The sequence below is a fragment of the Apodemus sylvaticus genome, chromosome 1 (assembly GCF_947179515.1).
Source record: "Apodemus sylvaticus chromosome 1, mApoSyl1.1, whole genome shotgun sequence".
NCBI lineage: Eukaryota > Metazoa > Chordata > Mammalia > Rodentia > Muridae > Apodemus > Apodemus sylvaticus.
In genome coordinates, this window is record NC_067472.1 from 54731761 (window position 1) to 54757317 (window position 25557).

The following is a 25557-nucleotide window of genomic DNA, read 5'->3' on the forward strand; positions in this document are numbered from 1 at the left end:
GTAGTGGCGCAGTTCTGCAGTTCTTTAAACCCAGTATTTGGAAGGCAGAGGCAGGCGGAGCTTTGAGTTCGAGGCCAGCCTGGGCTCTATAGAAATTTCTAGGACAGCTGGGCGGCGGTGGCACACGCCTTTAATCCCAGCACTTGGGAGGCATAGGCAGGCGATTTCCGAGTTCAAGGCCAGCCTGGTCTACAGAGTTCCAGGACAGCTGGAGCTACACAGAGAAACCCTGTCTTGAAAAACCAAAAACAACAAAAAAAAAAAAAAGAAAAAAAAGAAAAAAAACTATTTCTAGGACAGCCAGAGCGATGCCGGGCGGTGGTGGCGCATGCTTTTAATCCCAGCACTTGGGAGGCAGAGGCAGGCGGATTTCTGAGTTCAAGGCCAGCCTGGTCTACAGAGTGAGTTCCAGGACAGCCAGGGCTATGCAGAGAAACCCTGTCTCGGAAAAAAACAAAACAAACCTTAGTCTCAGTATCTATACTTTGTCTACATAGCCAGTACAGCGATAGCAAACGCTACATAGGAGACCATCTCAAAATAAAATCAGGGATCTAGAGAGCCTTGATCTTCACTCAAGGCTCGAGCCATCATACTGAAGCCTAACTGGTAGACCCAGGTCAGCTATGTAGACGGGGTCAGTTGCTAGTAGTTTTGAGACAGGGTTTCTGTGTAACTCCGGCTGTCCTGAAACTTGCTTTGTAGACCCACTTGGCCTCCAACTCAAGAGATCCACCTGCTTCTAATTCCCAAGTGCTGACTGAAACTTTTAAATGACAGACCGGAGTTCTAGAAGCTTTTGGTGTGGCTAGGACTATTACAGCCTCAGGCTCCTTGGATCCAGATGCTGCTGTGGCAGGGAAGCAGACGGGGCATGGAGCATGACTACACTCATCAGGAAGGACAAAACTCATTAACCTCGAGAGTCTGCATTAGGTGGGTCACCTCCATTTTGCAATGGTTTTGCTGAGGATCAAAAAGCTGGGTACAAATTCGAGCTGGACACATTCTCTTCTCCCAGCAGCAGAGCTCTTGCTTCACTCAGGTAAAAAATCAGGACACCAAGTGATTTGAAGATACAGACAAAACAGGCTCATGCTATTTGGTATAGTCCTGAAAGTAGCCACCCAATTATGAACCCACTTAGCTCCAGTTCAAAGGAAGATTCTAGTGAAGTGCTGTTGTACTTGGCTACTGCTTCTAGGAGGGTGTTGTTAGGTACAGAGCTCCAAAGCTACCCTGTCAGTGGGGACTCATCAGAGCCACCAACTTATTCTTGTATTGAGTAATGGTTTGCTTACTGCTGAAGCCCATGACAATCCCACCCAGAAATGACAACATCACTAGTGAGGCTGACAGTCTTGCTGTAATTGGGAGGAAACAGGCTGCAGCATGTTTGGCAGATTGAGAGTCACCAGGTTTGTGCAGGCAACTGTAGGGCTCAGAGCCCCTCACCTCACATGGTGAGAAGGCCCAGTCAAGTTCTAGCTGACCCAGACGATAAAGTTGGTCCCTGGGATAGTTTTACTTCCTTGCCTCTTTCAAGAAGGCAAGGAAAGGGCATTATCTTCTCTTTTTGCCAGTTACCTTTGGGGGAGGCTGGTATGGGTTTATAAAAATCTCATGGTGGAGACAACTGCCCCACTGGCCCCATGCTGGCTTCTGTTCCCAGCCACTTCACAGCAGAGTCCAAATCCAGAACCAGTGTGTTTCATGGCCTGAAAGTAGGACAGAGTGGCCAGAGCCAAGGGCGGGGAGTCAGGGACTCGGGCCATTCTCAGCAGTTCCAAGGAAATGGCCTTTCTCCTAACCACCTTGCACAGGCTCAGTGACAACAGTGGCCACCTGTCCTCCCAGGAGAGTCCCAAAGCCTCCATGGAGTGGCTCAGAGTGAGGGAGGAGGGTTCAGGCAAGGAAGACCACAAAGATGATGAAGAAGACAATGAGGATGAGGAAGATCTTGACCATGAGCCACCGATTGGAGGTGACTGACTGGAAGTACTTGAGGATCTCTGAATGGGCCGCCTCAACATCCAGCTGAGCTCCAAGCACATTCTCGTCGATCCTGGAAACAGCCAGGAGATAAACCAGAAGAAACTGGGTTAAAAAACGTTGAAGACATCCATTTATTGATATAGAAAAGTGATCACAATATGTGGAAGTAAAAAGTGTTTCATACTATGTGAATTCTTGTGTGTATACATACATACACACACATATGCCAATTTTTTGAGGGTAGTAGATCATGCTTGACTCCAGCTTTAAACCCTTCTGCCAGAGGCTGGAGAGATGGCTCAGCAGTTAAGAGCACTGACTGCTCTTCCAGAAGTCCTGAGTTCAAATCCCAGCAACCACATGGTGGCTTACAACCATCTGTAATGGGATTTGATGCCCTCTTTTGGTGTGTGTGAAGACAGCTACAGTGTACTCACATACATAAAGTCTTTTAATAAAAAAAAAGTTCTGCCAGTTACTAGCTTATGACTGAATTAACCAGTATTCTATATCTGAAAAATGACATAATTGATATAAACCCTACCTTTCATGGGGTTTCAATTTTCAGTGAGTTAAATGAACCTCCAATCTATGAGCACCCCAAATGCTATAAGTTTTACTCATTAACATTTCCTGTTTTTTTTTTTTTTTTTAGTAATGAACATGTACTACATTTTGATAATGGGGGTAGGGTGATGCAGGAGTTCAAGCCATTAGTCAGAAAATCTTGGTTAGGAATATAGACAGGAACTCAAAGGATAATACAACCCTACATCCAGAGAACATTATCTTGGGGGAACAACTCAGAGGAAGGACAGTTTTGAAAACTTACTAAGGCAAACAAAGCCTTCTCCAGCCAATTTACATATACAATCCTAAAGCTCAAATACTGTGGCTGGGGAGATAGCTCAGTAGGAGTGCTTGCTTGGCAACCAGGAGGACCTGAATTTGGACTCCAGCACTTACACAGCAAGTTGGCCGGTCTTAACTGTGCCCATAACTAGAACACTGTAGATAAGTATACAAAATAGGGAAGAGGGCTGGAGAGATGGCTCAGCTGTTAAGAGCACTGACTGCTCTTCCAGAGGTCCTGAGTTCAATTCCCAGCAACCACATGGTGGCTCACAACCATCTGTAATGGGATCGGATGCCCTCTTCAGGTATGTGTGAAGACAGCTACAGTGTACTCATATAAATAAAATTAAAAAAAAAAACAAAAAAAAAAAACAAAAAAAACCAGTAGATAAGAGCTGGGTTTTGCTGGTTGGGGGAAAAAAGTTTTAGGCTAAGGGGGAAGAGAATGAAGCAGTCAGACATGGTGGCACACACCTTTAATCCCAGACTTTGGGAGGTAAGAGGCAGGCTAATCTGAGTTTGAGGCCAGTCTGTAGCTTGAGTTCCAGGGTTACACATTGAGACCCTGTCTCAAAAAACTTAAAATAATTTTTTTTTAAAAAGAGGAAAAAAAATAGAGTAATAAGAGGACATCTGATCTTTCCTCTGGTCCACACATGCTCATACAACACAACACATACATACCTTGAAAAGAATTTAAAACTCAAGACCCGCCCTATGTCAAGATGTTTTAGACACTGTGGCCTACATATAAAAGCATGACAATCCACTAGAATTGTACTGCCTACTGACATAGTTATCTGAACTCACATAACTATATTCTGTAAATGGAAAAGTCATCTAATGACAAATTTAATAATCTTAAAAAAAAAAAAGTGTCACAAATAAGGCCAGGCAGGGATGGTGGTACTTAATCTCTTGCTGAGATTCAGTCAGTCAGTCAGTCAGTCACTCACTCACTCAAGAGTTCCATGCCAGGACTACAAAACAGACTGGAAAAACCTTCATGATCAAGTCTATGTAATACATGTCTAGATGGAGCTTTAAAACTTTTCCATTTATCTTGTATGTCACTGTGTATGTATGAATATGCATGTGCCATGGCCCTCACGTAAAGGCCCAAGAACATGATGTGGGATTGGGGCTGTCACCACGTGGGCTCCAGGGTCAGACCCAGGCCATCAGCTTTACAGCCTCATCTGCTGGGCTTCGCTGTGAGTTTTTCACTCAAGAGGAAAACAGTCAACAGTGATGACTGAGTGTAGCTGAGTGGTAGAGCACCGTCCAGCGTGTCCAGTCTCCTGGAATTGGCCCTGGGGTAGACGACTGTACCTGATACCTGTTCTCCCAGTAAAGGCAATCTCACATTAAATGCTTCCTAATGAGACACAAGTTACACAGCATCTTCTTTCAAGTTATTCCATATAAAGTAATATAAGCAAAGCCCCTGAAGCCTGTATTTGGTTTCAAATACCATTGGAGAACCAAGCTTTTCTCTTGTCAAAGCAAACAACTCAAGCTATAGGACACTGCAAGGCATGCAGCCTTTTCTCTTGATGAGGCAGGATCGTCAGGAAATAAAAAGAAGATCAGTCAGGAAACTCTCCTGCACCCCATTCTGATATAAATGTCTAGCTGGCGGCACCTCAGGAATTTTCACCATAATGACCAGACCAACTTCCTAACTCGCCCTGTCTCAGGGTCACTGCTCTCTGCTGACTACACTCACCTTTGCTTCACTCTGACTTGTCCTGAGATCCTTTCCTGAGTGGAGCACTCAGATCTCCCAGGCTCCACATAGTTCTCAGGCTGCTACATCACTAACAACACTGACAGTTTCTGCTGCTGATATTTTAAATCAGCTTTTAAATACCTAATGCCTTTGTTAGATCCCCTGGAACTAGGGTTAAACATGGTTGTGGACCTAGAGAGATGGCTCAGTGGTTAAGAGCACACACTTACAGTGTGCTCCCAGCATCCACATAGCAGTTCAGTTGTCTGATGCCATTGTCTTAGTATGCAGATGTACATGCAGACAAAACACCCACAATATATAAAAATTTAAAATGCGAGCCGGGCGGTGGTGGCGCAAGCCTGTAATCCCAGCACTCTGGGAGGCAGAGGCAGGCGGATTTCTGAGTTCAAGGCCAGCCTGGTCTACGGAGTGAGTTCCAGGACAGCCAGGGCTATACAGAGAAACCCTGTCTCCAAAAAACCAAATCCATAAAAAAAATTTTTTTTTTAATGGTTGTGAAACACAATGTGGGTAATACAAATTGAATCTAGATCCTTTGGAAATTGATCAAGTGCTTTTAACTGTTGAGCCATCTCTTTTAAAAAAAGTGTCTGAAATAGAGCTTAACTATACTGGCAAAGCTGGCCTTGAACTCCTGGGCTCAAGCAATGCTTGAGAGTAGCCGGAATTTTTTTTGTTTTGTTTTGTTTGTTTTTTTTGTTTTTTTCCCCAGACAGGGTTTCTCTGTATAGCCCTGGCTGTCCTGGAACTCACTCTGTAGACCAGGCTGGCCTCTAACTCAGAAATCCGCCTGCCTCTGCCTCCCAGGGTGCTGGGATTACAGGCGTGCGCCACCGCCACCACCGCAGGACGAGAGTAGCTGTATTTTAAGGTCAGCACACTGTGCTCATGCTCCCTTCTTAGCTGTTTGATATTTTGTTTTTGTGTTTTTATTTATTATTATGGGGTGGGAGGCACAGATGTGGTGGTCAAAAGACAACCCAGTGGCGCTGGACTTTCACCCTTACCTGACTGCAGTTATCAAGCTTGTGTTACTAGACTTGTGAAGAAAATTCCTTTACCTGATGATCCAGCTGGCTATCCCTACCAATGATTCTGAAGACAGACTTTTTTTTAAATACATTTTTTACTTATTTTATTTATTTCATGTATGTGAGTACACTGTCGCTACCTTCAGACACACCAGAAGAGGGCATCAGATCCCCATTTCAGATGGTTGTGAGCCACCATGTGATTGCTGAACTCAGGACCTCTGCAAGAGCAGTCAGTGCTCTTAAACTGCTGAGCCATCATCTTTCCACCCCCCCCCCCACACACACACACAAAAGACAGACTCTAAGCCTTTATGTATGGTAGGCATTTTTTGTTTTTTCTTTTTTTTTTTTTTAAGGATTTTTATGTAGCCTCCCAGGCTGTCCTTGAACTCACGATGTAGACCAGGCTGGCCTCAAATTTATAGAGATCTGCCTGTTTCTGTCACCACACTCACCCCTCAATAAATTCTTATTGCATGAGTAGAAGCAGGTGGATTAGGACTAGTGCGCGGGCACCAGGCTGTCCCTGGGGACTTCAGGATAGCAATCCATGGAGAAGAGAAGCTGCACTGTTATGGGGTGGGTGTCTCACCTCTGAATCGTTTCCTCCTGTTCTTTAACCATGTGTGCCAATTGCTGAAAAATGGAGCCCAGCTCAACGATTGTAGACTCAATGTTCTGCATGGTATCTGCCCGACTCTGGATGTAGGAATCCTTCAGAAGAAGAAAGCACCATGAACTAGGGCCTAAGTTTTTAAGACCTTCTCCCCATGACACATTCCATGACTCTGGGGAACACGGAAGACAATAAACTGACTCTCCAGATCTCAGAGCCTGGTACCTGCTCATCAATGAGCTGAAGCTGCTGGCTTGTTCTCGGGTCCATCATGTCGATGGCCACATCCCTGGAGGCTCGGGACTCTGCTCCCAAAATTATGGGACCACCTCCTGGGGAGGAAAATAGAATATGGCACATTTTAATGGTTAAAAGCAGAGTCAGGGTTTAGCATGGTGATCACAGCATTCCGAGGTTGAGGCAAGGGATTTCTTATGAGTCTGAGGCCAGTCTGATCTGCCAGCCATGACAATATAGACTCTGTCATTGTCTCTCTCTCTCTCTCTCTCTCTCTCTCTCTCTCTCTCTCTCTCTAACACACACACACACACACACACACACACACACACACACACACAGTGCTATTCAAGCAGAGAATGGTGGTGCATGACTGTTATACTAGGGAAGTGGAGATAGTTCAGTCCTCAGCTAACAAGCTAGAGGCCAGCACAAGCTACATGAGACCCTAGCTTTAAAAATAAAAACACACCAGGCAATGGTGGCACATGCCTTTAATTCCTGCACTCAGGAGGCAGAGGCAGGTGGATTTCTGAGTTCAAGACCACCCTGGCCATACAGTGTGAGTTCTAGGACAACCAGGGCTACACAGAGAAACCCTGTCTTGAAAAAGACAATAAACAAACAAACAAATAAATAAATACACATTCAAAACCCACTAGATTTAAATCCAGCTCTGAATAGATTATTTAATCTGAATCTGTTTCCTCATCTGTAAAACGGAGCTAACAACAGTTGCTTTTCCAAAGGCTGGTTGTGAAAATTAAATGAGAGAATGCAACTAAGTACAAAAAGTCAGACCCTGTCATTTTTCTGATATATCTACGTTTACCCCATGAGAAGACACAGGGATTAAGTGTAGATCATAAACTTTCAAAACCACATTTGTCCTTTGACTTAATAATGCACAGCACCACTCTGATCATTCCATTCTCCTAATCCACTCCTGTGTTTACACTCTAAAGTTTAGAGGATGCCACCAAACCCAGAAGAACGTAGCCTCGAGGCTTCCCATAGTACCAAGACTTACCAAGGTTGTTGGGGGCAAGAGGCAGGGCTGACACTGGTGCCCTGGAGAACTGTTCCCGACGGTTCCTCTGCTGTTTCAGATTCTGGTGTTGGAGAGAAATGCAAAGACCCTGAGTCCCTGGGAAGTGGGTATGTTGGCCCCACAGTAGATTCCTACCCACCTACAAACTCACTTACTTCAGTCCTCACTTCTAAAACTGATTTGAAGTCATTGGACATGGAAGCCAGTTTTGACTAAAAGGCAAGGACACTTGGGTCAAAGAAGATACTTTCTGTTACTCCTCTCCTCCCTCCTCCATCCCCAAGGCCTCACCTGCAACGAAACCACAATGGTGTTGGAATGGGTCTGCAGGTGCCGGCCACTCTGGCTGCCCTTGGCCCTCACAAAATCTTGAAGCTGAGCAATTTGTTTGTTGAGGCTATTGATGTCCTGGTAAGAGGCCAGAAAAAGAACATTAGGCCGGGAGTCTTCAGTTATTGATCCCATCTATGGCTATCTCTGGCAGAGAAGACAAGAGAAAACCCACTAGTGGCATTCACATCTAGTCAGGTCAGAAGGTGGCACTAGACTTTTCAAGCGACGTTCATTCCTTGCAGTGTCAGAAAAGGGTTCAGCATGTGTAAATGAAATGACTTGTCTGCCCTCCACCCTTCTGCTCTACATTACCCTGAGGCCACAGAACCCTGTTCATTCAAAGGCAGAAGTTTTGTACCTACAACATGCTGACAAGAGTACAGGAAAACGCAAAACCACTCTAGTTTCCTAGATGTGTCAAAGAAGCAAATTTTTACACAGAATTTCTAATATTGGAAAAGATTAGCTATGACTTATTTTTTCTAAGTAATATATAGAAACTTCCTATCATAGCCTATGTGTCACCTGCATTCTGTTCTCCCCATGAGGGCAAAGAAACCCTGTCTCGATACACTGTGACCAGGAAAGTACAAGAACAGAAGGCATCAAGAATAAATAAGGAGTAGCCGGGTGGTGGTGGCACACGCCTGTAATCCCAGCACTCTGGGAGGCAGAGGCAGGCAGATTTCTGAGTTCAAGGCCAGCCTGGTCTACAGAGTGAGTTCCAGGACAGCCAGGGCTATACAGAGAAACCCTGTCTCAAAAAAACCAAAATCCCAAAAAAACAAAAAACCAAAACCAAAAAAGAATAAGAAGTAGAGGCCAGGTAGTGGTGGCGCACGCCTGTAATCCCAGCACTCTGGGAGGCACAGGCAGGCGGATTTCTGAGTTCGAGGTCAGCCTGGTCTACAGATTGAGTTCCAGGACAGCCAGGGCTATACAGAGAAACCCTGTCTCGGGAAAAAAAATCCAAAAAAAAAAAACAAAAAAAAACACACACACAAAAAAACCCCAAAACACACAAAAAACTTAAAACAAAAAAAGAATGAATAATAAGTGTAGGAGCTGGAGAGATGGCTCAGCGGTTAAGAGTGCTGACTGCTCTTCCAGGGGTCCTGAGTTCAATTCCCAGCAAACACATGGTGGTTCACAACCATCTGTAATGGGATCCGATGCCCCTCCTCTTCTGCTGTGTCTGAAGACAGTAACTGCATACTCACATACATTAAAATAAATCTTTAAAACACACACACACACACACACTGCGGGGGGGAGGGACGGGGGAGAGGAAGAGGAAAAAATATGAGATATGAGAGCTGGAGAGATGGCTCAGCAGTTAAGAGCACTGGCTGCCCTTCCAGAGGTCCTGAGTTCAATCCCCAGCAACCACATGGTGGCTCACAACCTTCCGTAATGTGATCTGGTGCCCTCTTCTTGCCTGCAGGCATACATGGAGACAGAATCCTTTATACATTATAAATAAATAAAACTTTTTTTAAATGGGGGGAGAGGGGGGATTATAAGGGCTAGGAAGTTGGCTCAACAGATAAAGAAGCTTGTTCCCAGGGCTTGAAACCTCAATTCAGCCCCAGGGACCCACAACTCCATATGCATGCCATACCACTCAGGCACCCCCCTGAAAACACAAAGGAATATAACTTAAAAACTTTTAAACAGTGAGTATGAGAAATATGCTTAAGATAAAATCTAAGCGCTTCTAGAGACTTCCTCAGTAGACTGACCCTCCCTCCTCCTCCAGACCCCTGGACTCACTTTCACTGATGACAGGTCTTCCTCCAGTTTCTGACCCAAATGCACTTCTGGGTTTGTTTTCTGTAAGAGCTCCTTCCCTTGGGTTCTAGCTTAAGAAAAGTACTATTTCCCACATAGGAATTCAAGATGAAAGCTGCTAACCTCTCACCATCTCCTTAGCGCATATATATATATATATATATGCTATCATACTATCATAAAATCTAATCTATGATACTGACTGGACAGGTAAAATCTCCTGATAACCTACTAAGTGCTTACTGTATACTCAGTACTATGTCAAATATAGTAAAAGATCTAGGGATGTAGGGCAACAAACACAGGCCCTGGGTTTCTTTCCTTGCACCAAACAAAGCTCATTAACTGCTTTTTATTTATTTACTATTTAAGCTTCTTGCATTAAAAAAAAATCTCTTCTACGGAACTATTTTTTTTTAAATTTATTTATTATATGTGAGTACACTGTAGCTGTTGTCAGACAGTCCAGAAGAGGGAGTCAGATCTTGTTACAGATGGTTGTGAGCCACCAATATGGTTGCTGGGATTTGAACTCAGGACTTTCGGAAGAGCAGTCGGTGCTCTTAACTGCTGAACCATCTCTCCAAGCCGGTACTTAACTCAATCTATTCTCTCAAGGTCACATCTCCTTCCCTGCTTTCCCCATTTTAGTAAATGCACCACCATTCACCAGATGCCTAGCTAGTCATGGTGGCTTATATCTAAAATCCCACCTGAGGCAGGTAGACTGTGATGAATGTAAGGCCAGTCTATAAGTTACAGAATGAGACTGTTTTGTTTTAAATTTATTTTTATGTAAATTAACGTTTTGCTTGTATGTATGTCTACATAAGGATGTCGGATCCCTTGTACATGTAAGCTGCCATGTGGGTGTAAGGAACTGAACTTAGGTCTCTGGAAGAGCAGCCAGTGCTCTTAACCACTGAGCCATCACTCATGCTCCAAGACTCTACCTTAAAACACAAACAAACTGCCAGGCAGTGGTGGCGCACGCCTTTAATCCCAGCACTTGGGAGGCAGAGGCAGGTGGATTTGAGTTCGATCAAAGCCAGCCTGGTCTACAGAGTGAATTCCAGGACAGCTAGGGCTACACAGAGAAACCCTATCGTGAAAAACCAAAACACCACAAATGAACAGAGCTGAAGAGATGGTTCAATGGTTAAGAGCACCAACTGCTCTTCTGAAGGTCCTGAATTCAAATCCCAGCAACCACATAGTGACTCACAACCCTCTGTAATGAAATTCGATGCCCTCTTCTGGTATATCTGAAGATAGCTATAGCGTACTTACATATAATAAATCTTTAAAAAAAAAAACAAACCAGAGCTGACTTAGTGGTTAAGAGCACTTATTCTTGTAGAAGACACAGGTTCAACTTCCAACAACTATCTTACAAGCATCAGGCACACATGTGGCACAGATACACAGAACACTCATACATATTTTTTAAAAATGTTTTTAAGCAGATCTCAACACTTGGGAGGCAGAGACAGATAGATGGAATCTACTGAGTTCAGGGCCAGCCTAGTCTACATAGTGATACCCTGTCTCAAAAACAATCAAAAAAAACCCCCACAACTCAAAATTCCCCTTTTCCTCATAGCCACTTCTGTTTCTGTCCAGTATGTATTCTAAATCTATCCATACCATGTCTGTCTCTACCTCATGTACCCTCACCACCTGCCTACTCTCAGAAAACCTCCAAGAGACTCCAAGTGACTGCCCTCTTTCTAGTCTGCCTGCCAAAGATCTGCTGCCTAAATAGTGCCCAGTGTAATCTTCAAAGAGCTTAACAACAATTTGGATACAACCTCAATACCTGCGCTGCTTTACCTAGTACCTGTCAGGTCACTTCGTACTCCTATAGTCTCCTGCTCCTGTGCTTTCCGAACCTACTGTACCTGCCAAAACTTGAGACGTTTCCTTTGGCTATGCCTACTTTCTAAATGGCATTCCCACTTTATGGAATGCACTCCCAGCAGATCTTCAGATGAATTGCTTTTCCTCACTATTCAAACACAGCTCAAATAGCACCTCACCCAAACCAGCTTGGATCAACCAATCCAGTAGTCTTGGCCTTGAAAAAGCCAGAGTCATAGACGGACAGAAGCAAACAAAAGATCCTCACAAGATCTCCCTTACTGATAAGACAAGGGCAACTCAGAAGTTAGGAGTTCACACAAGGTCACAATCCAAGTGGGTGACAAAGCCACTTCAAGTTCTTCAGAATGCAGTAGGATAGTTCTTAAGTGGTAAGCAGTAATATAACCCGATGGTAATCTCTTTCCTTTTTTTTTTTTTTTTTTTTTTTGTTTTGGACAGGGTTTCTCTGTATATCCCTGGCTGTCCTGGAACTCACTCTGTAGACCAGGCTGGCCTCGAACTCAGAAATCTGCCTGCCTCTGCCTCCCAGAATGCTGGGATTACAGGCGTGCGCCGCCACCCCCACCCAGGTTAATACTTTCTTACATCACCATAGCACACCTTAAATGGGGTCTGCTCTTTGGGAGACCAGCACATTTGTACTAGAAAGCCATACCAGCTGCCTTCTGAGTCTCTAGCACGTCCCAGGCACATTCCAGATCAAACTCTTAAGTGTCCTCCAGACCAGTCAGGATGATTCTACACTTGTTATCAAAGTCCACAATGCTCTTTACAACTAGCCACTCAGTTAAACAACCAACTTCCTGCCAGTCACTCATTTAGGCAAACAACAGTCAGTCTAGACAGTACTATAAGCATCTATGATATACATGTGAACAGCAGAAAAGTAAAATCGTGGGTATAATCCCTATGTTTGGGATGCTGAAATAGGAGAATCAAAATTTAAACACCGGGAAGGAACTATGCATGGTAGGCATATGCCTTTGATCCCAGTACTCAGGAAGTAGAGGCAGGCACATCTCTGGGTTTGAGGCTAAACTGGTCTACAAATGGAGTTCCAGGACAGCCACAGATATATAGGGAAACCCTGTCTTAAAAAAAATACAACCAGGGGGCTGGTGAGATGGCTCAGAGGTTAAGAGCACCGACGGCTCTTCTGAAGGTCCTGAGTTCAAATCCCAGCAACCACATGGTGGCTCACAACCATCTGTAACAAGATCTGACACCCTCTTCTGGTGTGTCTGAAGACAGCTACAGTGTACATATAATAAATAAATAAATCTTTAAAAAAAAAAAATACAGCCGGGCAGTGGTGGCGCACGCCTGTAATCCCAGCACTCTGGGAGGCAGAGGCAGGTGGATTTCTGAGTTCGAGGCCAGCCTGGTCTACAGAGTGAGTTCCAGGACAGCCAGGGCTACACAGAGAAACCCTGTCTCGAAAAAGCCAAATCTAAAAAAAAAAAAAAAAAAAAAAAAAAAAAATACAACCAACATATACGTATACATGTAGACAGTCTCCAGAGCAAAAAGCCGCTCCTGGGCTGTCTGCATCTTTTGTTCCCACTCCTTTTTCTTTTCTTTTGGAAAAGTAGAAAGGATAGACGGAAGAAACATAATTACAGAGAATGTGACACCTGATACCTGAACTTTCTTCTCTCTCTCTTTTTTTTTTGGTTTGTTTTTTGAAACAGTTTTTCTGCAACCTGTCTGTCTGGAACTTCACTATATAGACCAGATTGACCCCAAAACTCAGAGATCTGATCTGTAGTGTGTAGCGTGCCTTTTGTTACTTTGTGGGTTTCCTTTCCCCACTCTTCCTCACCCACAACATATACACACTCTGTTCACCCCTATCAACTAAATAGGAGAGAAAGAAGGAAGAGGGAAAAGAGATAGGGATCTGTGAACCTAATTTCTTTCTTAGTTCTTATTTAAGCATGACTACTAAACTCTCCTTGAAATAAGGACCCCGCCTCTTGAATGGCCCTAACGTTTATATACCCTCGGAAATTCCCAGAATTCCAAACATCACACAATCATAGAAACTCTCTGCAGCTGGCAAAAACCACACTTCTGCTAGAGCATGAGGCAAATTATAGTCAGGTGCTGAAGACAATACGAACCAACCCCATGTACCTACACCTGGGATTAAAACAAAAACATTTTTACCACTACAAAGATCTACCTGCCTCTGCCTCCAGAGGTCTGAGATTAAAGACATATGCCACCAACCTGGCTGAATTTCTGCATATAGGCCCTGCAGCCTACCTCTATATAAGCTGAGTCCAGCTCAGAGTTCATACCCTTGGGTCAATCGTTCCCAGTATCCTGCTTCACTCATCATTTTGTAAAATCTTTTCTATACTAACACCTGCTCATTTTAAGCCAAGGCTTTTGATGCTGGGTAACTCTCAAGGAAAATGAGCCCTTGAAGACAATACTCTTGCTTCAGAGTTGTTTCATCAGCATCTACAACAATGCTTTATAAATGCTACATGATCCTAAGCGTCTATTGACTCAATGGAGGAACAGGGTGTTTGGACATAGGTCTAGATACTTACCCTGGGGTTTCATGGCGATGGAAAATGATGGAAGTAATCTAATTAGAATGCTGGGCTCTCCTGATGGCTAGCAGCTCACCTGTTTGATGATGTATGTTAGCTCCTCAATTTCTACTGCTTTATCATCAAAGAGGGACTTGCGCTTTGCCACTGCAGAGACAGATGAAACATTATGACAGGTGAGGGTAATAGCAAGGCTCAAAGAGCTAGGCTAACAGCTCAGTAGAGGAGACACTGCCTTAAATCCCCGATTTAAATTCCCAGCACCATAGAAAAAATAAAACAAAACCTCCATGAGCCTCACCTCCTAGTACTATGTTTCACCGTCCCACCTAGGAAAGGCCTCCCAAACACTCACAGATTGTTAGCTTCTCCAGCTTGGCAAATGTATTGCTGAGATCTTTCCCAATGCGCCTGCAAAGGATCATCAGTGAGAAGGTTGTGGTAAAAGGCAGGAAAAAGGCTATTACAATAAACTCCAACACAACCAATTCCACTCAGCCAAACCATCTCAGTCAGATCTACTTGAGGCACTGTATCACCACACCACAAAGCTCACCTGGCCATGAGGGTAAATTCACTGCATTGTCGGGCAGCATGCAGAGCTGGTTTTCTTGTTTGGATTCCATTCTGAATAGTATCAAAAAGTTACTACTTTAGTTTCCTTCACTACGCTCATCTTTCTGCTCCCTCACATACCCAACTAAACACTCTAGTGCTGTTGGCGCCAGACAATCTAAATTTATCAGTGGTTTGTAGTTAAGAAAAAAAATTAGATATAGATTTAAATCCTGACTCATCGTTTCTGGTATTTAGGACAAATTACTTAAAAGCATTCTTAATTTCTACTGAAGACAATTTCTCCTCTCCTATTGGTAAGATTAGACTAAGAGTTGTAAAGTAAGTTTAGACAACTAGCAAAATCTAAGCATTAACTTAACTACATGGGCTCACGCCTGCCTTTCCACTCCAGGTTCTTACCTGACGGCTCTGCAGCGACTTGCAGGCAGACAGGAACTCCTGGGTCCGATCCCGGCAGGACATGGTGTCGGGAGGGGAGGGGACCAGGGCCACCGGGGTGGGCAAAGGAGTGCTGTCACTGCTGCTATTGATAGCAGTTGCAGGGGACAGAACCTGTGTCTTTGAGAGACCCAGGTAGACACCCTGATCCGTGTTCTTAGATCCGTAGCGTTTCCGCGGGATCATCGAGTCGCATAACCTCGGACTGTTGTGGAGAGGAGAATGTCATTCTCCAGACAGCCTCTTTCCCCAAACTGTCCCCTCAACTAGCAAATCCTCAGGCCCTTTCCCGTAACAGACTTTCGAGCCCAAGGCCACCCGCAATTCCTGCACCCTGGACACGGCGAAAACGGTCAGCTTCCTCCAGGCCCAAGACGAAGCCTCCTCAGATTCTCCTTCCAACTTGACTCTGATTGCCAGAGCACCGGCCGGGGCCCTTGATGTCGAGAGAACAGCCACAGCCTGGTCCTGCGGCCCTGAACTTCCAGCCAGACCTTTGCAGTTGGCCCAGGTCTCAATCCTGCCCTCTGGTATACGTGATTTCCTTCACCCTCTCATAGAAACCGGCAACCGACCTCCAGAGGTGGGCACACTTCGGAGGGCGGAGGGGCGAAAAAACCCTCTTAAGTGTTTATTTGAAACAGGAAGTCCCACCTCCGTCAAAGTTCCGCCTGTTGGAAGACTGCAGCCACTGATTGGACAGGGCCAAAGCTTTTCCTCAACAAGACCTTTCCTGATTGGACAGCGAGGCATTCGCTCACGCTAAGCCGCCTGCAGGACTTGCCCCTGGCTCCCTTCCCCCCCTGCTCCCCGCGTCAAGCCGCTGCCCCGGAGCAGAGCCAACCCAGAGGTTGGACTCCTACTGAAGCGAAACCCTACCTCCTCTGTTGCCTACCGCCACCGCCACTCTCCCCAGGTCGTTGCCGCCTCTTCTCCGGACTTGTAAGCAGTGGAAGCCCGACCGAAGAACTGGAGCCGCCACGTCACCTACACGTACCCCAACCCCGTGACGTGTCTGCTGCGCCACGCCTTTTTTTCAAGCCAAGAGAGAGAGAGAAAACACACCCCTGCTCAAGCAAACTCACTCCGCTCTCCTATTGGTTAGACTGACGCCACGGCCCCGCCCCTAAAGAGTAGACCGATCTCGAGGGGCTGGGTTAGAGCAGCCTTAAAGAGCCTGCGGCCGCGGAGCCTATAAAGCCGTAAGCCTAGGCATAAGTGTTTTCAGCAGATTTGCAATATTAACTTTATTCTCTGGATGTTTGGAAGGACTGAGACCAGGGTTGTAGTCAGCCTTTTTCTGGTTCCTTATGGCTTCCCTCACGTTTGCGTTCCTGCATCTGATTGTCTTGCTTGCCTGACCGCGAGGACCCTCGACGGCTGAACATGGATAGCCTGCGCCACAGCACGGTGATCAGAAGACTTTCGTTAGATCTTTGTTTACGGCGGCCTGGGTTGTCGGCTTCGTTGCCTACAAGGACCACAGGATCCACTTAATTCACTTCTGCTCTCTCCAGCCCCACCTCTGGGGCAGTCTCTTCGGGGCACCTCCCACTCCCATTCCTGAGACCTGTTTTTGTGTGTAGTCCTACCTTCCCTGCCTTCCTCGGTTACTTCCTCCCTTGCTTGCTCATCCGAGGCCCGACGGTCCTTGTCCTGACAGCAGCCCATGGCCCCGAAAGGCGCAGGTCTCTGCCGCCCTCCCCAGCCAGCTTAACTCTGGGCCTAGCTTTTGTGACGTCAGGTCTCCCACGGCCAGGTGAGGGAACCCCTCCCACCTACAAAGTCTCCTTTCTCCCATCACAAAAGGTCCGAGATCTCAGTACGCGTCGGGGGCTGTTTATTAACAAAGTGAGCAAGGGGATTGATTCAAGGACTAGTGGATCCAGGCCGCTTCTTTTTCTTCCTTCTTTGGAGAGCACCTGGTGTCTGGTCCAAGTCAGGGAGCTTCCGCTTAGCAGCTGCCTCCAAAGACGCCCAAAGTTCATCTGTCTCCGTGTCTTCTGGGGGCACTAGGTTGGGCTCTTGAGGTTCTTGAGGCTCATCCTGATGATCAAGAAAGACATTAAGGAGTCAGGGACAGGGAAAGAGGCTGGCTGAAAAATAATCCTACTTTGATCTAGAAACCAATGCCCTTGTGTTCTGGAGGACCTCACCCTGGGCAATAGCCTATAAAGGCTCGAGGACTCCTCAAGAAAATTAAGTTACAGTGAAGAGAAAGCCCTGGCCTCTGTTCTAGCTGCCTCCTGTTCTCAACAGAGAATCCCTTGCCATCAGGCCTTTGGCTCCCAAAGTTTCACACCTAACTAGTTGCTCACCTCCCAGTTATCTCGGCCTGACAGGAGAAGGCAGTTCAGTTGAGACTTGAGATAAACCTGTAAAATAAAAGGGGGTTTTGAGCCCAGACTGAAACAGAGACATTTTTGTGTGGGGCCAAGGGTTTTGTTTTGTTTTTGTTGTTGTTGTTTTTTTGAGACAGGGTTTCTCTGTGGAGTCCTGGCTGTCCTGGAACTCACTCTGTAGACCAGGCTGGCCTCGAACTCAGAAATCCACCTGCCTCTGCCTCCCAAGTGCTGGAATTACAGGCGTGTACCACCACACCTGGCAAAAGCAAAGCATGCTCTTGTGTGGGGCACAGGAAAGGGGAGAGGCTCCAGAAAAAAAAAAAAGAGTGGAGACTGCCAGAGGTTTAGGCTCTCTCACCTTATGCTCTAGTCCCCGTGGACTGCGGATCCTGTGTATCCTCAAGACTCTGTCCAAGCCACAAGAGGCTAGTAGGGGCTTTGAAGGGTGGCACTGCAGCCCACGTACACTGCCTGCAAGCCCCTTCAGACAGCCCAGTAGACGCCCTGGAGAAGGGTGTAGGGCATTAGTGTCAGCTAACCAGCCATTGAATATTTATTTAGTTACTGTTCAAATCACTTAGATTTCAGTACTTAATCCTCAGAGTCACCAATATTTCAATTTTATAGGCAAAGAAACAAAGACACTGGAATCAAATAACTAGTCCAAGGTTACAGAGTTTTTAGTGAAATCAGAACCTGAACCCAAAGAGTGTGACACTACAGGCTCAGTGACTCTCGCAGTAGTGACCTGACTTTCTCTCTGCCCTCTCCCCTTCTCAAGCAACCCATGATCCACTCACCTTGCCGAAAATCAATTTCTGCCAGCTGCCCATGAGTGTTCCCTACGATGATGGAACTAAGGAGGATACCAAAGAAGGGGCTCAGTAGGACTTCTGGAGCCATCCAGAGCACTCTCCCTTTCCCTCAGTACTCACTTGCCCTCAGGAGTGAGGGTCATGGCCATCAGTGGGTACTCTCCATAGCTGGCCTCTAGGACAGGCCGGCGCTGGGGGGACACTGGATCATAGACACGGACCTAGAAGCATCACAAGAGTATCCTTACCCACACTGGCCCCCAAGATCCTATTTATCATTATCCTTCTCAAGACCAGTTGTTTATAGAGACAGGATCTCTCTGCATAGTCCCGCTTGCCCTGGATCTTGTTCTGTAGACCAGGTTAGCTCAAACTCAGAGATCCACCTGCTTCCCAAGTACTGGGGTTAAAGGGGGTACACTACCATGCTTGGCAAGACTGCTTTCTCATTAGAGGTTTGTACTTAATCTCATCTCAGAATACTGGGGGAAGGGCCCATCCTCATAAGCACAGTCTTATGGGCACTTGGGAGGTAGAGGCAGGCAGATTTCTGAGTTCGAGGCCAGCCTGGTCTACAGAGTGAGTTCCAGGACAGCCAGGGCTACACAGAAAAACCCTGTATCGAAAAAACCAAATCCAAATAAAACCAAAAAAAAAAAAAAAAAAAGAAACCCAGAAACCCAGAGCTCAAGAATTCCACAGAGATACACTACAGGAACCTACTCTATCAACAGACACTTTTTTGTTTTTTTTCTGTTGTTTAAGCTACTTCAATCTGGGAGTAAGCAAAAGAGCCTCACCTGATGGTACCCTGTGCATGTGACAAGTTTCTGTGACCCAGGGAGGAACTGTATATCTTGGTCCCAAATAGGAACCCGTAGATCGAGCCAATCATTCCGCACCTGGTGTGGAAGGTACATAGGGCACAATGTCTGCAAGCCTGAACTGCTACCCCAGTTCTCCATCCCCCAAACCCATCTAGGTTATGATCACTGTCAGTGGCGTTCATGTCCCCCAACCTCAGACACAGCATCTCCCCACCCCTCATCACTCACATTTTTGGCTCTGAATATAGGCTCCTCAGACCCCTGTAGATCCCATACTTTCAAAGCATTCTCTTTCCCACATGTGGCAACCACATGTGTGCGTGTGGGATCTTGGCGCATCCTACACACCCCAGGGCCCACCTTTAGTTCCAAGAGCTGAAAATAACCAGAGATGAGTCAGTCTCAAAGCCCAAATTCCCCATCAGACCCCTCCCATCCTCTTCAACCACAGGAACAGGTGAACCTTACTGGGTCAGAGGACACCTCCTTGTCATCGTCACACCAAACTCTGAGGATCCCAGAATCCACACATGTGATAAGAGTGCTGCAAGCAAGAGAGGGAATACTGGGATTTTAAAAAGTGTAAGCTAGGTTTTGTGGTGCATACCTGCCTGTAACAGTATGGGAAGTAAAGAGGGAGGGGCTGGAGAGATGGCTCAGCGGTTAAGAGCACTGACTGCTCTTCCAAGGTACTGAGTTCAAGTCCCAGCACCCACATGGTGGCTCACAACTGAGTACTTAGTCTGTACTCAGTATCTGCTTTTTAGAAGTCAAGATTATACTTGTACTTCAAGACCCAGTTCAAAACTCCATCTTCTGCGTATCCTGCCTGGAGCTCACCTGCTGAATTACCAAAGCACCCTTCTTTCTTCATCGATCTAGAAAAGCTGCTCCCATTGTACTAACCTTGGTGACTCTTCCTTTCTAGCCATCACTTTGAAGCTTCATTATCTTATATTTTTATATATTTTAAATACATGTTCAAAAGCATTATATTATGTGCACAGAACATTACAATGGAGCCAGGGTAAAAATTCTGTCTAGGACGCAAACTTTATAAAGGCACCTTTTTTTACCCAAAATCCTTATGCTTTTTCTTCATGTTTTCAGTAGCTGTCCGATGAATGCATGTTACAGGGATGAATGACGACAAGAACCTTGTTTGCAATCACCTATCCTGTATTACCTAAGGCTGTATACCTAAGGGTTTGACTTAAGTATTCATTTCAATCCATGAGAGCCCCAAACGCTACGTGACGTGGGCTAGAATGTGGTCCTTACCCATCGGCCTGGGCGAGACCTCGGAACGTGCCTTCCCCGCCTGGGCAGTATCTCTGACTCTGGAATGTACCCTCCTCGGCATTAAAGTGCCTCACGGTCCTGTCCGCACAGCCCACCAAGATCTGCCAGCAGAGAAAGAAATGATGGAAGAAGATCAAGGTGTCTGGCATCCCTTAGCTCCAGCCTGACCAGTGGCTACTCACCTGGGTCTCGCCGCCGGTGCCCCAGCACAGAGCATTCACTGCCTCCTCCCGCTGCGGCTGCCCGGTCGGCGTGAAATTTGCCGCATGTTTCCGCTGAAGGTTCACTCCTAGGAGACGAGGACGTCAGTCACACTGGGGTGACAAACAAGCGAATCCTTGCACTTTCCCTCAAACAACTCAGATACTCACCTTTCAGGATGCCAGTCTCAGTGCCGACCCACACATGGTTCCAGCGAGCCGAGGCAGCCGCCATCCCACCCCAGCCTGTGGCTTGCACTTCCGGCGCGCCACCACCTGCATCATCAGTGAGCGCCGGATTCAGTCTGATGACGCCAGTCTGTCCCTCTGTACCCGCCCCAACCTGTCGTTTCCCCTTCTCCCTCCTTCCCTGCCCTCTTACCCCCAACCTCCAAAAAGACACACAATTTAAATCTCAGCACTTTGGAGGCAGAGGACAGAGGATCTACACGCACGCGCGCGCGCGCCTCAAGCAGGAGATGTTTTTTGTGGAGAACTGAAAAGTATCATCTTTTCACTACCTGAAAAGCATAAATTCCGTACTGCAATGTCAACTACATCCCACGCTATTAAAAGAATCTCAGGCCGAGCAGTGGTGGTGCACGCCTTTAATCCCACCCAGCATTTGGGAGGAAGAGGCAGGCAGATTTCTGTGTTCGAGGCCAGCCTGGACTACAGAGTGAGTTCCAGGAGAGCCAGAGCTATACAGAGAAACCCTGTCTCGAAATACAAAAATAACAACAAACAAACAAACAATTCAGAAGTCATTCTCTACTTTCCAATCATTAGTAGGTGTGTCTGCATATGGCTGCACATGAGTGCAGGAGTCCAAAGAGGTCAGAGGCATTTGATCTCATGGACGGAGCCAGAGATATGTACGGATGGTTATGGATCGTCTTATATGTTCTGGGAATGGAACCAAGGTCCTGTGGAGGAGCAAGTGCTTTTAATAACTGAACCATCTCTTCTTGAAGAGTAGAGACCTGGTTATCATTTTTATTTGCTCAAATTGAGGTTATAGTTATTATTTTGATTTCTTTAAAAACCCAGTCATGTGAATTTTTTTTTAAATCCCAGGTATAGACTAAGAGGATGCTTCGGTTTGTCCATAGATGTTAACTATGATTGTCTCATGATTTAGGAAGGGTATGATTTTTTTTTTTTTTTTGCCAGCTGCAGATAGTTTACATTTGAAATTATGGGGATTCTGGAGAGGAGAAGTGCCAGAGGCCCTAGGTGTGGGAGGCTCTCTGAGAAGGCAAAGGCAGCTGCTGCTTCCTACTGCTGCCCTGGTTCCTGTTGAAGGGTTTGTTTTGTTTTGTTTTGCTTTTTTTTTTTTTTTTTTCCCCGAGACAGGGTTTCTCTGTATAGCCCTGGCTATCCTCGAACTCACTCTGTAGACCAGGCTGGCCTAGAACTCAGAAATCCGCCTGCCTCTGCCTCCCAAGTGCTGGGATTAAAGGCGTGCGCCAGCTCTGTTGTTGAAGTTTTATGACAAGTTGGAGATCTCTTGACTAACACGATGTCCCTAGATGTCCCTAATCAGCCGTAAGTAGCCTATATCGGCCTACTTCTCCTTCCCCCTTTCCCTCTAGCCCTTTTCCCTCCTACCTAGTGTTGGGGGGTTGAAAGGGACTAGGGTGGAACAAGGATTGGAAGGAAGATATAGGTATAAGAACTCAATAAAATTGTTAAAAAAAAAAAAGCCAACAATACTCTGACTTGGAAAATACAAATTTACAAAATTAATTAAAAAAAAAAAAGAAACATGTATCTATGTCAAGTGTGGTGACAAACACCTGTAATTCTAACACTCAGAAGGTTGAGGCAGGCCATGCAGTGGTGGCTCATGCCTTTAATCCCAGCACTTGGGAGGCAGAGGCAGGCAGATTTCTGAGTTCAAGGCCAGCCTGGTCTACAGTGAGTTCTAAGACAGCCAGGACTATACAGAAAAACCCTGTCTTGAAAAGCCAAAAAAAAAAAAAAAAAAAAAAAAAAAAAAAAAAAAGGTTGGGGCAGTCTGTACTACATAGGACTACAACTAAGAGATAGCCTCTCAAAAAGTGTGTACGTCGGACATTCTCCCAGATATATGGCACATAGCTTTAAAAAGGGAGGGAGGGAGTGGTCCTAACTAGCTGTCCAAACATGAAACTTGTTCTAGGAATCACAGACTTTCAAACATTTGGTTTGAGATTGTACTAGTAGAATGAAACACTGTGTTCTTGCCTTCTGACAAACCCCTTACATCTGCACACTCAGCTTTTCCAAGCTTAGGGATCCACAATAGTAGTAATTAAGAAAACACCATTCTGAAGGTCATGAGTTCAAATCCCAGCAACCACATGGTGGCTCACAGCCATCCATAAGATTTGATGCCCTCTTGTGGTGTGTGAAGACAGCAACAGTGTACTCATATACATAAAATAAATAAATCTTTAAAAAAAAAAGAAAAGAAAACACCATTCTGGTTCCTGGGATAAAACTGAACTTGCACAGTTTTGCAGCCCCCACAGTCCAGGCTTGAAGGCAGGCTCTACACACAAAGCTACATTACCTATACTGGAAATTGCCTGGTGGTGGTGGTGCACGCCTGTAATCCCAGCACTCTGGGAGGCAGAGGCAGGTGGATTTCTGAGTTTGAGGTCAGCCTGGTCTATAGAGTGAGTTCCAGGACAGCCAGGGTTATACAGAGAAACCCTGTCTCAACAAAAGCAAATCCAAAAACCAAAAAGAGCACTGGCTGCTCTTACAGAAGCACCTCGTGGAGGATTATGATGTCTGCCATGGGACCTGAACTTTTTTCTGGTCTCCAAGCGTACAACTGGTGCCCAGGCATCCAAACCATCCATACACATACAGGAAACCACTATAAAGAGCAAATTTCACTCCTTGAGAACCCTGAAATAAAATAATACGCTCTGGAAAACCTAAGCCTGAGAGATAATGACAGACTTTGCAGCTTCCAGGTTTTGCCTGTGTATTAGAATGTACCGCGAATTGTGTGTACATGCAGAGAACTAGCAACCATTGAAACAAAAGGCCGAGGGAGGTCTGAAAATACAAGTATACTTTAAAAAAAATAGACATACTAAGAACGCTTAGCATTGCTGGGCGGTGGTGGCAAGCAGTCTTTAATCCCAGCAGAGGAAGACAGATCTCAGAGTTTAAAAGTGGGCATGGTTTACAGGGCAGGTTCCAGGACAACCAGGGATACAAAAAGCCCTGTCTCAAAAAACAAACAAAACAAAACCCCACAAAAGTGTCACGACTTAAGACCAAATCTCAACCCGAGGGAGACAGCGACAATTACCTACAAGACAACAGTGAGGCGAACTGCATCTAGAACCTTTAACGATTATGTATTCCTCGAGGGAATACACCGGTCCTAGAAGTGCTGCAATGGAAGGCCAGTTCCATCTCCTAATTCCAAATGCCAGTTTACTATATTGTCCTCATATTAGGGACATTATCAGATACCAAGCTTATAAGAACTGATACACTTGATTTTGGCCAGAAGGCTGAGAAACATTACTTTTTTACCTTCTAACTGCACATAGCTTGTTTCCATGATGTTGATGTAGGCCTGATGTTTTAATTATTCTGATATATAAAAATTTTTAAATCAGTGTTTCACAATCATACTACTCAATTGAGATTTTTAAAAATAGCACTTTAAGGGCTGGAGAGATGGCTCAGTGGCTAAGAGCCACGGCTGTTCTTCCAAAGGTCCTGAGTTCAAGTCCCAGCAATATGGTGGCTCCGAATCATCTGTAATGGAATCTGATGCCCTCTTCTGGTGTGTCTGAAGACAGCCACAGTATAGACTTTAAGTAAAACTTTAGACCAGAGGGAGCAGAGGTCCTGAATTCCCAGCAACCACATGATGGCTCACAACCTAAGTACAGTCTTTTAAAAAAACAAGTTATAGCCGGGCAGTGGTGGCGCACGCCTGTAATCCCAGCACTCTGGGAGGCAGAGGCAGGCGGATTTCTGAGTTGGAGGCCAGCCTGGTCTACAGAGTGAGTTCCAGGACAGCCAGGGCTACAGAGAAACCCTGTCTCAGAAAAAAAAAAAAAAACCAAAATCCAAAAAAAAAAAAAAAAAGTTATATTTAGAGATCCTCTCTTCCTCAGGAGAATGTTTAAATAGGATGGGCAGGATTATGCAGATGACTGTGCAAAGGAGACCATATAAGAGTTTTAAAGCACTATTTTAAATATTTTTTGGAAGAGCAGTCTTGACTTCTGAGAAATCTCTTCAGCCCTATTATTTCCTTTGTTATATCTTCTTTGGAAATTGCAAAGAACTCCCAAGATCAACAATCACCAATCCTGCCTCATGGGGCCGTAGCATTTATATACCCTATGAATAGTTTGCAGAATTTCAATTGTCACACAATTGCAGAAACTATCTGTAGCAAAACCATACTTGTGCTAGAGCATAAGAAAAATCAGTTAGCTGCTATGGACAATCTGAAGCAGCACCTTATCTGTGCACCTGGGATTAAAACAAAACCACTTTGGTTGGAGATGGCTTGGCTAAGAGCACTGACTGCTCTTCCAAAGGTCCAGAGTTCAAATCCCAGGAACCACATGGCTCACAACCGACTTACAGTGAACTTACTGTTAGTATCCTGTGTAAGCTCCCCTGTACAATTATCGGCTGCAGCCAGGTATGCCCCACCCCCATAGACCTAGCCCACTATAAAAGGGGCTACTTACCCCATTCTCATCCTACTCTCACCTCTCTGCCCCTTGTGCTCTCCTGCCCCCTCTCCATGTGGTCATGGCTGGCCTCCTTTACTCTCTCCCATTCTCTGCCCTGAATAAACTATTCTATACCATGTCTGTTTAGTAGCCACTATTTAGTGTTCACTAAGTTATTTTAGTTTGTATTAAGCACTCCTGATGTACTACACCAAGCCTTTACCTT

At 45.5% G+C, this 25557-nt stretch overlaps 3 protein-coding genes and 1 pseudogene across 4 annotated transcripts; all 4 read right to left on the reverse strand.

Annotated features, from left to right (window-relative positions):
• Nucleotides 1–1347: 1347 nt before the first annotated feature.
• Nucleotides 1348–16124, reverse strand: Stx5 (syntaxin 5). 2 transcript variants are annotated; one of them, XM_052190671.1, is made up of 11 exons: nucleotides 16013–16124; nucleotides 15095–15338; nucleotides 14673–14743; nucleotides 14472–14527; nucleotides 14193–14263; nucleotides 7836–7952; nucleotides 7700–7756; nucleotides 7524–7605; nucleotides 6482–6588; nucleotides 6233–6354; nucleotides 1348–2065 (listed from the first exon to the last, which is right to left on the reverse strand). In XM_052190671.1, the coding sequence occupies exons 2-11, from the start codon at nucleotides 15317–15319 to the stop codon at nucleotides 1906–1908; spliced, it is 1068 nt and encodes a 355-aa protein (XP_052046631.1). In that variant the 5' UTR covers nucleotides 15320–15338; nucleotides 16013–16124; the 3' UTR covers nucleotides 1348–1905. The 2 variants fall into 2 exon arrangements, with proteins under 2 accessions (XP_052046631.1, XP_052046636.1); XM_052190676.1 differs by lacking the exon at nucleotides 16013–16124 and adding an exon at nucleotides 15467–15784.
• A 123-nt stretch (nucleotides 16125–16247) lies between these two features.
• Tex54 (testis expressed 54) lies at nucleotides 16248–16851 on the reverse strand. The gene is made up of 2 exons (XM_052190693.1): nucleotides 16726–16851; nucleotides 16248–16604 (listed from the first exon to the last, which is right to left on the reverse strand). Exons 1-2 carry the CDS (start codon nucleotides 16802–16804, stop codon nucleotides 16423–16425), a joined length of 261 nt encoding a protein of 86 aa, XP_052046653.1. The 5' UTR covers nucleotides 16805–16851; the 3' UTR covers nucleotides 16248–16422.
• Nucleotides 16852–16956: 105 nt separating this feature from the next.
• On the reverse strand, nucleotides 16957–20893 carry Wdr74 (WD repeat domain 74). Its single transcript, XM_052190661.1, has 11 exons — nucleotides 20794–20893; nucleotides 20605–20711; nucleotides 20402–20523; nucleotides 19589–19664; nucleotides 19349–19495; nucleotides 19094–19195; nucleotides 18414–18514; nucleotides 18279–18334; nucleotides 17837–17982; nucleotides 17452–17508; nucleotides 16957–17179 (listed from the first exon to the last, which is right to left on the reverse strand). Exons 1-11 carry the CDS (start codon nucleotides 20855–20857, stop codon nucleotides 17003–17005), a joined length of 1155 nt encoding a protein of 384 aa, XP_052046621.1. The 5' UTR covers nucleotides 20858–20893; the 3' UTR covers nucleotides 16957–17002.
• A 3101-nt stretch (nucleotides 20894–23994) lies between these two features.
• LOC127676678 (uncharacterized) lies at nucleotides 23995–24155 on the reverse strand (annotated as a pseudogene).
• Between the last annotated feature and the right edge of the window lie 1402 nt (nucleotides 24156–25557).

What these genes read in the sequence shown, in the direction of transcription:
- Wdr74 (XM_052190661.1), bottom strand. Translation starts at nt 20,857, where the DNA reads ATGGCGGCTGCCTCGGCTCGCTGGAACCATGTGTGGGTCGGCACTGAG. An exon ending in CTATATTCAGAGCCAAAAAT is followed by an intron (nt 19,196 to 19,348) that starts GTGAGTGATGAG and finishes CTTCCACACCAG; the next exon opens with GTGCGGAATGATTGGCTCGA. An exon ending in AGAAATTGATTTTCGGCAAG is followed by an intron (nt 17,983 to 18,278) that starts GTGAGTGGATCA and finishes ACCCTTCTCCAG; the next exon opens with GGCGTCTACTGGGCTGTCTG.
- Stx5 (XM_052190671.1), bottom strand. Translation starts at nt 15,319, where the DNA reads ATGATCCCGCGGAAACGCTACGGATCTAAGAACACGGATCAGGGTGTC. An exon ending in AGTCGCTGCAGAGCCGTCAG is followed by an intron (nt 14,744 to 15,094) that starts GTAAGAACCTGG and finishes GATACTATTCAG; the next exon opens with AATGGAATCCAAACAAGAAA. An exon ending in TCTTGCCCCCAACAACCTTG is followed by an intron (nt 6,589 to 7,523) that starts GTAAGTCTTGGT and finishes TTTCCTCCCCAG; the next exon opens with GAGGTGGTCCCATAATTTTG.
- Tex54 (XM_052190693.1), bottom strand. Translation starts at nt 16,804, where the DNA reads ATGGGCTGCTGTCAGGACAAGGACCGTCGGGCCTCGGATGAGCAAGCA. An exon ending in AACCGAGGAAGGCAGGGAAG is followed by an intron (nt 16,605 to 16,725) that starts GTAGGACTACAC and finishes TGGTCCTTGTAG; the next exon opens with GCAACGAAGCCGACAACCCA.